General features: G+C 40.0%; 2 protein-coding genes across 2 annotated transcripts in view; both read left to right on the forward strand.

Moving 5' to 3' along the window:
* The window catches only part of TRAPPC10 (trafficking protein particle complex 10), a 36,969-nt gene extending 26,362 nt beyond the window's left edge, over positions 1–10,607 (forward strand). Inside the window, exons 15-23 of the mRNA XM_026036153.1 lie at positions 1,667–1,808; positions 2,918–3,076; positions 3,880–4,109; positions 5,252–5,352; positions 5,801–5,927; positions 6,480–6,650; positions 7,857–8,034; positions 8,442–8,636; positions 9,232–10,607. Of these exons, the coding sequence (XP_025891938.1) occupies positions 1,667–1,808; positions 2,918–3,076; positions 3,880–4,109; positions 5,252–5,352; positions 5,801–5,927; positions 6,480–6,650; positions 7,857–8,034; positions 8,442–8,636; positions 9,232–9,470 (1,542 nt within the window). The 3' untranslated portion in view covers positions 9,471–10,607. The remainder of the gene's footprint in view (positions 1–1,666; positions 1,809–2,917; positions 3,077–3,879; positions 4,110–5,251; positions 5,353–5,800; positions 5,928–6,479; positions 6,651–7,856; positions 8,035–8,441; positions 8,637–9,231) is intronic.
* PWP2 (PWP2, small subunit processome component) overlaps positions 9,608–12,084 on the forward strand; it is an 18,109-nt gene continuing 15,632 nt past the window's right edge. Inside the window, exon 1 of the mRNA XM_026036190.1 lies at positions 9,608–9,640. Coding sequence (XP_025891975.1) covers positions 9,608–9,640 — 33 coding nt within the window. The remainder of the gene's footprint in view (positions 9,641–12,084) is intronic.

Raw genomic sequence — 12,084 nt, forward strand, 5'->3', positions numbered from 1 at the left:
TGACTGCAGATGTAGGTTTTTTTGTAAAATAAAAATCTCAAGTGAACATTCTTGTATAGCTTCTAGCTTACATGGCTGCCCAAAGAATAGAGGGGTCTTTTCTTCCCCTTAGTTTTGCTAGAATAGTGCTTAATTGCTGGCTCCTCAGGAATAACCACGCTCTGAAGATAGGGAGGAAAATTGGTTCTTTCTGTAGATCTTAGGCTGCTGATTAACTTCTGCTAACTGATAGTGACCTTTCAAATCTAATCTTTCATTTTGTGTGTGTGTGTTCAAGCTCTACAATGATGATGAAGTATTATTTAAGCTCTTCAGGATAGTATCTTAATGTATCATGTGTTGACATTGAGACAATGCATGTATGAAAGACTTCACTGGTGCATCTCCATTTAGAAGGCATTCAAGGACTGAGACTTGCTGGCTATAATTTCAAAATAAGGCTGAATTTCAGTTGTGCTTTCTTATAAATCATAGAATCACAGAATGCTTAAGGTTGGAAGGGACCTCAGAGGTCATCTAGTCCAACCCCCTGCACACGCAGGGTCACCTAGAGCGCGTGGCACAGGACTGCATCCAAACGCATTTGGAAGATCTCCAGAGAAGGAGACTCCACAGCCTCTCAGTGCAGCCTGTGCCAGGGCTCTGGCACCCTCACTGTTAAGAATTTTTTTCTTGAATTCCTGGGGAACTTTTGGTGCTTCAGTTTGTGGCCATTTCCTCTAGTCCTATCGCTGGCCACCACTGAAAAGAGGCCGCCCCCTCCTCCTCACTGCCTCCCTTGAGGTATTTATAGGCACTGATCAGGTCCCCCCTCAGCCTTCTCTTCTCCAGGCTGAACAGGCCCAGCTCTGTCGCACTTTATTAGATAAATAACTGTGTGTAAGTGAAGTTTGAACCTTATGCATTCCAGCTATTCTCCTGATTATTTAATTCTATTCTTTGGATTTATTTCTGCCCAGACCAATATTTTATAAGGCAGTTCAAGTTTAAAAAAAAAAAAAAAAAAGAAACACAGCCCATTCTCTACCAGTAATCGCTAAGAACAAATAGAAATAAGAATAAATATACTTGCACACAATGCTGCAGTGTTTTATAATACTGCTAATTAAAAACATCTAAAATACCATTATTCAGAGTAAGAGAAGTAAAATGTGTAGTACTTTTGGAAATCATTTGCATTAGAACCGGAGGAGAAGTGTATGAAATGGATGGGCTTATGAGCTGAAGGCTGTGCTTTACACAAATGTGGTAGCTAGTTTATGAATATCAGCCAAGTAAGTACTTTGCTGCTGCTTGCTAAATATCTTTTTGGTAGCTAATAAATGAAATTGTATTTTAATGTGTGTGGCATCTAAAGGGGGAAAGCAACCACGTAAGGAACAGCAATTTGTCAGGGCAATTAATGTGTTGGTTACTCCGATGTGTGAGTTAACATGACGCTTATTCTGAATCAGTCGACACTCTAGAGCTCCTATGTAAAATTAGGGGAGAGGATGATCCTTGGTGGAAAACCTTGTCACTTACTCCCAGAATGATTGGCGGCTTGCTTAATTAAAGCAAAGTATCTGACAGAAATGAACTGTGGAACTTGTGTGCCTCTCACTAGGAGGTTTGTTCTAAAAGTGCTTGCTAAATTGAAAACTCCTTTCAAATGTTTTCTCGCCAGGCCAAAGAACCTGGGACGTACACGCTCAGGCAACTGTGCACTTCCCTGGGAAAAGTGCAGTTTGTCCTCCTTCACATCTACCCCATTGCCCAGTACGATGTGTATTCTCAGGAGCCCCAGCTCAAGGTGGAACCGATGACCGGTAGGTGCAGTTGTGGCACTGCGGTGGTGCTGGTGATCTTCCTTTCCTCACAGGAGTAGGTGAGGTGTTTTTCACCTTGAATTTTACTCAGAATTGCTTTGTCTTGCTGTTAATATTGAGCTAGAAATTTAAAATAAGCTCTTATTTTTCTTATATGTCAGTGATATTCAGCAAGTAATTTCAAAGTTTAGCTCAGATTTGAAGATTGCTTCAATATCGGGTATGAATTGGTTTCCTGCAAATATTAGGAGAAGTGAATATTTGAACTCATAACTGACTGAACTTTGGCTACTTTTGTGACACTGCAATGTCTTTGGTGCTTAAAAGAAAAGTCATCAGAAATGAGGTGATAATCTAAAATTTTTAATGTGATACTGAGTGCATCTGTGCATTTGTAGACAATGGAGCACTGTGTTGCGACCTTTGTTAATGCATATCAATTGAAGGTAATATGTTTCAAGTTGTAATTTTAGGTAGTTGAGCTGCATTTTATGGTGCATTTAGGTGCATTGTATGGAACCATTCCTGATCCACTCACTGCAAGGTATAGCAAAGGAAGGACAGGGAAGAGGGGAATCAATCCAACTAGCAACTCGTGTGAAACTGGTAGTCGTGATCGAGGATCCGTATGCATATTGGTGGCCATGATTCAGATGGTTGAGAATCCGTGGGCATATTGGCATGCAAATAATGGTAGTCGCGCAAGTACAGCCTGGGGGTGTGACTGGCATCGTAGGGGCGGCAGCACAAAGCTCTCCTCAGCCTGCAGGACTGAAAAAGCTTGGCAATACCTTGGCTCCTGTCGCGGAGCGCTGTGCTGCCGGAACAGCACGGAACGTACTGTGCCCTGCACAGTGTGTGAGCCGGCTAGGCTAAGCCCAGCTCAGCTCTCTCAGCGGGCAGATCCAGGTCCTTGCAAGTCAAGTGACTGGAATTCACCCTTGGATGGCCTAACGTGTCCATAACCTCCTTTTAAGTTACCATCATGCAATGAGAAATTGCCTGGGAAAGTTTGCTTGTAAATGCTTGCCAGCAAGCACTAGCAGCATATTTTAAGCATCTCACGGGGACTCTCGGACTAGATGATCATTTTTACTTTTTTCTTTCAGATAGCCTTTTGGCTGGCATTCCCCAGAAGGTGAAATTCACGGTGATCACTGGCCATTACACCATGAAGAGTGGAGATACTTTGCAGCTCAGTAACGCGGATGCCATGCCTATTCTGTACCACCCGGAGAGCAAGGCAGTCATCTATTCCAACACGAGAGGTGAGTGATGGAGCCCAAACTGATACCTGAGCAATGCAAAAATTCAGTGACCCCAATGTAAATTTGTAGCCATTAGCATGGCAAACACTGATACTGTCTCTTTCAGTAGCCCTAATTAAGTGAAGCTGTTTAGGGACTTGCAAGTTAGCACCTAAGTGCAAGAAAGGTCTTAAACATTATCCCTAATAAAGCAGTAAAATGAACTGCTAAATGAAAAGGAATGTTAATAGACTTAAATTTGAGGTTAATAAAAATAGCCTACACAAGGTTGTCACATATGTAGTATTTCAAATATATATGATTACTGATCAAAAATACTGATGTGTGGTAAGTTTATTTGAAGTGGAAAGGAGTTGGGAGACTAAGAAGCTATAGGATGATGTAAAAACTGCAGTGTGTGTCAGGTGATAGATTAAAGTACCTTCTACTTTGAAGCTTGGTATTGTATTGTTTTCTTTGGAGCTTTCTTGAATATTGGAAGGGGCTGCTACACTGAATGTGCTGGCTTCCTGCCGTCTTTGGGGTGGATTGATCACTGCTGGTGAGAAAGTGTGAACAGCAGTGGTATTGAAAATGTGAAGATTACAGCTCATTTGAGGAGATTAATATGGAGTTACGTAACGTGGCTCCGGTTGCTGATTTTGCCACTGTGGAGGTCTTGCCAGCAGGTGGTTTTGTTCCAACCTGTTTTCTAATACTTTTAGCTCTTCACACTATATTTCACCTAACTACAGATTAAAATGAAAATTAGGGAAGAATGAAAAGGTTTAAACCATTTTCTTTCCCATTCTACACAATTCTAGAAAAGATCTCGGAATCAACATTAAAGATTCAGTCTTCTGAGAAGATCACGAGCATCAGTTTGCCAGTGACTCCTGCATATCACGTGATTGAGTTTGAACTACAAGTCATGTATTTGCCATCAACTCCAGAACCTGCAGTGGAGGGAGAAAATACTGTAAATAAGGAAGCTTACGGGAAGAGCAAAGAGAAGCAAAAAGCAGACAGCCACATGGCTACTGTTGACCAGAAAGTAAGGTGACACTTGGCACCGAGATTGATTTATTCACAAAGACATGCACGCAGTTGTGATGGGGAGGCTGGTTGTTGTGTAAAAGTGATTTTTCTCTTAAAGTTTATGCACGCAGAAATGATAATAATAAAGGCAAGGAATACGTGAGCAAAAATATGTGCTGTACTGGTCAATTAGTTAGCCCTAGTAAGAGTTTTGGCATCGTAGGGCTCACAGTTCATTGGCATGACGGATACTCCTGTCTTTTTGAAAGCTGGAATGATGTCTTTAAAAGTGCTGTGAATTAGATCCCCCCTTCTGACCTGTGGGAAGGATGTTTCTTCCACTTGCAGAGCATCTGCACAGCACAGAGATTCAAGCTGCCGTATTCGGTAGCTGGGGGTCAGTTTTCCTCATAATTCTTGCTATGGAGAATGAATAGAAGGAGGAGTGCAGAGATGCTATTGAGTTAACAACGAAAGCGACTTGGATTAATCACCTTTTACAGGGTTATGCGTTGCTAAAATGGATTGAAAAGCACTCCTGTCTATCCTTGTATGTGAGGAACGGGGAGAATATGTGTAGCTATAGGCTGGCATTGCTTACTAGAATTAAAACATTTTAAAAGATGCCATTTTTTCTGCATATAAAAATGGTGTGCAGACTTGGAAGCAGTGAGCTGTCCCGTTAAGTTGGAGTTCTGTACTTAAGCAAGCTGTTAAAGCTGAAACAAATATATTTAATGCAAGTTTAATATTGTTTTATGTATATGTAATATAGTTTAGAAATATGGTGTGAGAGGATCTTAATAGGAATTTACACCGATGTTTTATCTTTTTTTAGTATTAAGATGCTGCTGGTTTTCCCACTGTCTTCTGTCTTTTCTTTCTTATATTCCCCTTCCTGTCCAATTTCAACACCTGTAGTCTTCAGAACTAGACACCATCTGTTTCCACTGAAAAGTTTCATCTAGGTTTAACTTAAGTTGAGAAGAAAAGGAGAGAGCTCCATTTTGTCAGACTTGGTTGACCCCTGCTTGCTTCTCACACGCGTTAGATCTAGGCACTTACTGAGGAATCTGTGGCTTTAAAGTGAGGAGAAAGCAAAACTGACTATGTCCTTTTTATTCTATATTTATGTATTTATTTATTTATTCCCTGTAGGTAACCATTGATTGTCCGTGGTCGATTTACTCCACTATTATTGCATTAACATTCTGCATACCTTTTAACGCCAAGCATTCCTTACTGTCAGCTGGCAAACGGTAATGTACTCATGAAGTATTTACTGCTCCCTTCCTCTTGCAGCCTCTGAGAGGAAGATCATTAGTAGTATTTCCAGTCAGCTTGTCTTTTTTAGGATGGCGGTTTGTTGCCTTGCAACAAAAGGCTTCCCACTGGAAGATTGTTTACTTCCTCTGGTGCGCTTTCCTAGTGGTAAAGCAAACATGTGGTTTCAGCCCTTTTGGAGATAAGACCACAAGGAAAACCAGGCTAAGCTATTTCTGAGTAGTTATTTTATTTAGTATGTGCGGGGATATTGCACAGCCTTATTTGTGCACGCTCCTAAATATAGTTATTGGAAAGTGATCTGCCATCCTGTTTTTGCTTAAATTGTGCACTTTGGAAAGAAGGCTATGGACACATACCCTTTTAGGCATAATTGCTCAAATTTGCTACGTAGTTCAACAAACAGTCTCTCTTGTTTTTCAGGAAATATGTGCAAGTCTGTGTACAGAATTTATCAGAACTCTGTTTCCAGCTTTCAGAAAACAGCCTAACAAATTCTGTTGACTGTACGGATTTGCAGCTGGTACCTCTGAACCCGGATTCTCAACAGGTAAAGACTCTCTTGGTGGTATATGAGCTCACTGGGAGAGAGCCAGGCATGCAACTTCTTGTTAGTCAAGCACCTCTGCATGTACGATTTGCAGTAAGTACAGCTAATAACTGATACTTTGTCAGATTTTTACAGTCATTTGTGAGAGTAAGTTTTATTCTTAAAGAAGCTTTGGGATGCATTTGGGATGCATTTGGGAACACTTACAGATTCTGATCCAAGTCTGAAATTTGCACAGGTGATTAAATAACTTTGCAAACTCTTTCTTTGCCTTTTGCATCATGCCATATTCCAACTGGCATTTTGGAAGAATACATTTCACTTTATATCACATTTAGACCAGACTTAAACTTTAAGAAACTGTTTTTGTGCTTCACTGAAAGATTTCATTGCGTATTTTCACTGATCATTTGTCTTATACTGAAAAGATATGTTTTGATTCATAAACTATAGCAATGCCAGAGCAGACATAGACATGTGAACATATATTTTTGTATTTCTTTCTTCAGAGGAAGGAAAGAGCTGATACTATGATCAAATATTATCTTTCAGGTCATATACAGTAAGCAATCAATATTCTTTGTGTGGGAGTTGAAGTGGACAAAAGAGCTTCCCCTGTCCTTGCAGTGCCTGTTTTCAGTCAGCTTTTGTCCAGCTACCTCTGAAGAACAGTCCCTTTCCCTGAAGCCATTCACTTACGAATTCCAAGTGGAAAATTTTTTTGTAAGTATTCTGTAGTATGCCTGAATATTAGGAAACCTCATTCAGCTAACAAATGTGAAAGGGAGATGTCAAAACTATGTTAAAATTAATGTTTCTGTAATGAGGTTGATGCTGATCATAGGATTGTTTGAAAGGTAGTTTGTTGAACGTGGAGGTGAAGTGGAATTGAGAGAGAGAAAGGAAAAAAAATGGTTTCCTTGATCTTGTTGTGGGGGTTTTTTTGCGTGTTGGTGATTGGTTCTTCTGTATTTTTTACCCTCTGTAAGTTTGTGCTCTGCCTGGGTGACTGAGTTGCTTTGTGCCCCACTGGCTGAAAACAGCCATCTGCCAAGCAAGCAGCTATTTCCCAAAACCTTTGCTGTTGATAGCATTTGAATTTTTTAGTAGTGCTTGAGATGAGTTCTTCTAATAAAATATTTAGGGTTTTTTAGCCCATTATCTCAAACGCTTCTTCTTTTCCTTTATGAATAACTCTTTGTTCCTTTGATCTTCTAGGAAGCTTATTGGCTAGATAAAACCTCCTATTAAAAGGATTATCTTAACTTTGTTTAATCTGAAGTCTTTGTGGTGTTCTTTTTGATGATTGATTTAAAAAACACCAACATTATCCGTCATACCTCCTTTTGTCTTTTTCTTGATACTTACTGCAAATTGGTATTGAACAAAATTATACAGTTTTGCTTGAATAATCAAACACAAGTAGTAGTTGTTAGTGTTTTATCAGTATCTTTCTGGATATTTTTAGGGGAATTAAATGTGTTGATATTTGTAGAAATTTTATTTTGTGGTAATTGAAAAGGTTATTGATAGTGCAAACACCTTCATTCTGGGGACTATGATGGTCGGAGGGAAGCAATTTTGCTCTGTATTACCTGAAGTGTGAGCCATGTGAATGGCAAGCGAGGAGCATTGGCAGCCGTTTAGAAGCACTGAAAGGCTGGCGAGTGGAAGAGCAGAAATGGAGGGAGGAAATCGTGCATTTACTTTCTGGTATTAGAATAAATTTATCAGTTCTATTTTTCTTATTTGCTCAAACTGAGCAGCGTAATGAAGTGAACGTTACTTTTAACTGACCATTGTGCTAGAAAGATGTAATAGGATGTGGATGTTAAACTTCTCTCGTACTGTATCAATTGTCCATTTTTCTTGAAACACAAATAAAACACTCCTTTTTTCTTGATAACAGCACTGTTTTCTTCCTGACAGACATTGTATAATGTGAAAACTGAAATTTTTCCCCCGTTGGGGGCAGAGTATTGTAAAACAGGCTCGCTCTGCTCTTTAGAGGTGTCCATCACACGGCTTGCGGACCTCTTAGAAGTTGATAAAGATGAAGCATTAACAGAGTCAGATGGATATTGTACAACAAAACTGATGTATGAAGGTAGGCATGTTTTTCTTGATGTTCTTTGTCAACATGTTGACAAGATTCTCCTGGTTTTTGTCTCTATAACAAATTCAGCCAAACCTTCCAGGACCGTTGTCTTTGTATCGTGTATACAAAGTGCATTTCACTAGCCTGATCATATGTATATTATTTTCCTCGCTAATCTCTCCTAAAGTGAAATACAAATACTGTTTGGGCTGGGCAGATAACTTCTTGAGGCTGAAATATATTAATCCCTTTTGGGTAGGGCTGGTTTCTTCCTTTGACCAGCTGTTGCTCACAAAAGTTTGTGTAGTTTCGATACAGTGTGAAGATAGTGATTTTAGAATGTTCTAAAACGATACTGAGAGCCCTTGTTTTAGGAAAAAAAAGATTCTTACAATATTTTCTGTCTGTTCTTGCAGTTGTGGACAACAGCAGTAACTGGGCGGTTTGTGGGAAAAGTTCTGGAGTGATCTCTATGCCTGTAGCAGCTCGAGCAACTCACAAGGTCCACATGGAAGTGATGCCACTCTTTGCTGGACACCTACCCTTTCCTGATGTCAGATTATTTAAATACCTCCCTCATCATTCTGCTCACTCCATGCAACCTGATGCTGGTAAAGCTTTCTTGACTACATGACTACTTATAGACATGATTAATGCTGCTTCCATGTCCTGTATAGAGGAAAGCAAGGGGAGGAAGTGGGTTAGCTTAGTACTTCTAGGTGTTATTGTTACTTAGCTTTGTTTCACAGTACTGATTTTACATTTCTAAAAAGCTGCTCTAACAGGAATATTGAATTGTAGCCTTACTCTGTGAGAGGGAATAATAAACTAATTCTTTTTTATATATCCTTGAAAGATTATTGTGCAATTATCACTGATTTCATAGCCTAATGAAAATTCAGTTGAAACTCTCAGTAATGCTGAGGTTTCATTGTTTATAAATTTTGCATCTACTATGTCTTCATTAACTTAGGGGAAAAGTAGTTCCCACTTGTTGGACGGATTAAGTAGCTGCTGGAAGCTCATAACACGTAAATCATATTAGATCAAGAGCTTAAAATTACTGCAGCCACAAAGTGTTGATTCACCTGAAACGATGAGTAGCTGTGACCGTACACTAAGCTGGCTGGGTGTCTGGGCTCTGGAATAGTTCCAAGTCACTTAATCGCTTCGAAGAATGACTTTGTGGGTTTTTGCTTTGAGCAGATAGCTGGATTGAGAATGATAACTTATCTGTGGACAAGAACGTGGACGAGCAAGCGGAGAGCAGCAGCCTGAGGAGCCGGAGCAGCTTGCACTCAGCGGCCAGCGGCGAGCACAAGGGCCTGCCCATGCCCCGGCTACAGGCCTTCTCCTCCGGGCAGGTCTTCAACTGCAGCACGGGCATGCAGATACTCGTGGTTCCCAGCAAGGATGACCACGTCCTGGAAGTCAATGTCACATGACAGCTCGGTAGGGAAACCGAGAAAACACAAACCTTTAGGAACTGGATTTGAAAGCACTTTAATGGGTTCGTGACCTGATCAGTCTCTCTTGTAACATTCTAACTAACCAGACCTATGGCACTCAACACTTACTGGCCATGGAAGCACCAGACAATTGTATCAATTCAAATGTACAGTGAAGCCTGTGTCAGCTAGTTTATATTGCCACTTTAGTATGTTTTGTGTAAGCTATTGGGTTTTTTTCCCTTCAATCACATCCTGCTGGTAAAGATGCTTGCTGCAGTTGGTCCTTTATGTAACTTGAGCAGCCTCCAGTTTTGCTGTTTTTAAAAAGCCTGATATCTGTTCACAAAATTGTTTCCAGGTTGACATACAGTAGGCCTTGCAATGTGGCTATAATTGACTCGTGTGTGCCTTTCCAGTCACACGACTGTCTGGTTTTCTGGACCAGGGTAGCCTTCAAAATTTCCAAAAAATAAGGTGTGATTCTGAATCCCGTAGCATTGAGAAGATGTCAAAGATTATATATCTATATATATTTTTTTTTTCCCTGAAGACTAGCTTAATGTCTTTGTGTCTTGGGATACAGGAATTGCCCCTGTCCCAAGAGACCCTTTAGAACCATCTAAAGCATCTTGAGCCATTCACTCCTGCCATACTTCTTGAAGATCGTGGCCCTTGAACTTACACCAGTGACGTGGCATGTGAGTAACTGCAGTGAAGGCTCGTGGGACCATGGTTTTTTCCCTAGCGACTTCAATGAGCAGATGAGCATCGTGTCAGATGCATTTTATTATGTGCTAGCTTGTTTTTTTAACCAAAGTTGGGTTTTTCTTTCCTATTTTCTTTTGCCCTCATTAGTGTTTACTTCTGGACTGCAGAGCCATATTTTTTTTTCGCACCTTAATTGCAGAGGTTCTAAAAGTAAGTGATGCCATTTAAGATGAAGTTTACTTCTCTGCTTCCAGTCTACATATATGGGAGGAGGATCAATGTCCTAGATTTAAATCTCTTCTGGTCCAGCAAACTGCAGTCATACCATACCAACTGATTATTTTTCAGTTGTAAATTTTAATGTACATACGGTTGACTATTTAAATAAAGTTACAAATTAACTGATGTATTGTCTGTATAAGTTGCACCAAAAATCAAGGATATAATAAATGTGTGTTTTTATGGTGTGGAAGTCAAAGCTTGTAAATATGTGTAGTGTTTTAAACTTTTTCCAGCTCTCAAAAGCTCTGTATTTTTGTGTATATATATAGGTATTTCTCTGGAATCCACAGATAAAGATGGGAAGGAGGGGTTTAAGAGGAAGGGAGGTAGCTGGCATGAACTGGTGAGTCCAGGAGATTTGTGGAGCCTCTGGAAAAACTCTAAGCCTTAAAGGAACCACAAGAGTTTCTGCAGTCTATCAACAAAGCAGCACAGGGCAACAAAAAAATAATCCAAGTATTTGACCCCCTTCTCTTTTTGTTTAGCAGCTGCCTGCTTTGTTTTCATGCTCTCTCTGTATTTTAGAATTTAGTCAGTTGCAGTTGGATGATATAATTATTTGACATTTTGTTTGTTTTTTAAATAACAATTTACAGGTCTTTTTCCAATCCTGTACCAGAAATACAACAAAGCATTCAGCTTGTTCACTGACGTAATAGAATCTTTTTTTCCTTCTACCAACATTAATTTGTCATTGAAATCTTAACTTTCATCATTTGTATACTTACATGCATGGGAGAGCTGTTACTATAAACATCCCTCATAGAATGAAATTCTGTAAGTTGAGGCTTCCCCTCCACTGAGTAGACATGTTGCATAATTGTATTTTTAAATTATTTTTATTGTATTTTGACGGCTCATCCTTTTGCTTAATTCATACCAAAGAAAGAGGCTGTTTGAATCTAATGATAGGTTGTTTGGCTTCCTGAGCTCTCAGAGGAGTTTCCTTCACTAGCATTTAAATGCCTTAGCAGTCTGTTCCCATTTTTAGTGTGGGGCAACATTTTCCAGCATGATGTGACACTCAAAGCAGCCAGCCTTTCATCGCCAAGGCTTAGTGTAATTATTGCTCAGCAGTGGCCAAGCTCCTGTATGGCAGGAAGAGGTTGGGTTTATGAAGGGAAGCTTGCAGATATAGCAAAAGTGTGAAGCAAAGTTAGAATGTGTAACTTAAGATCTGAAATGTAAATATAAAAAAAGTGTTTTAAAAAGTGTAATTTTAGTGAATGTTGCAGATTCACCTGTGACTGGAAAAATTACAACTTCTGCTGTTCTGCCTCTGCTCTTGGAAACTGTGTATTTAATATGAGAATGATCTTTTCTGCTTGCAGTTCTGTAGCATTTAATAGGAGGAGACAAGAGTCCCAGATGGAATTTCTGTCCATAAAGATGAAAATATCAAATGGGGAGCTGCTACTGAGCTTTGGAGAACTTATTTTCCCCCTAAATGTGGCTCCAGATGAACTTATAGAAGGAAGAAGAATGGGAATGGAACTGAAATCGAGTTAGTGGGATTTTTAAAAACGTTGAGCCCTGTCTCCGCTGGCCCTTGTCGGACTGCGAGGGCCTCTCCCTGGGCCATCCCAAAGCAGCCCACGGTGCCCAGGCCTGCGCCGGG

The sequence above is a fragment of the Nothoprocta perdicaria genome, unplaced genomic scaffold, assembly GCF_003342845.1.
Source record: "Nothoprocta perdicaria isolate Ctin4 unplaced genomic scaffold, notPer1 scaffold_171, whole genome shotgun sequence".
Taxonomy (NCBI): domain Eukaryota; kingdom Metazoa; phylum Chordata; class Aves; order Tinamiformes; family Tinamidae; genus Nothoprocta; species Nothoprocta perdicaria.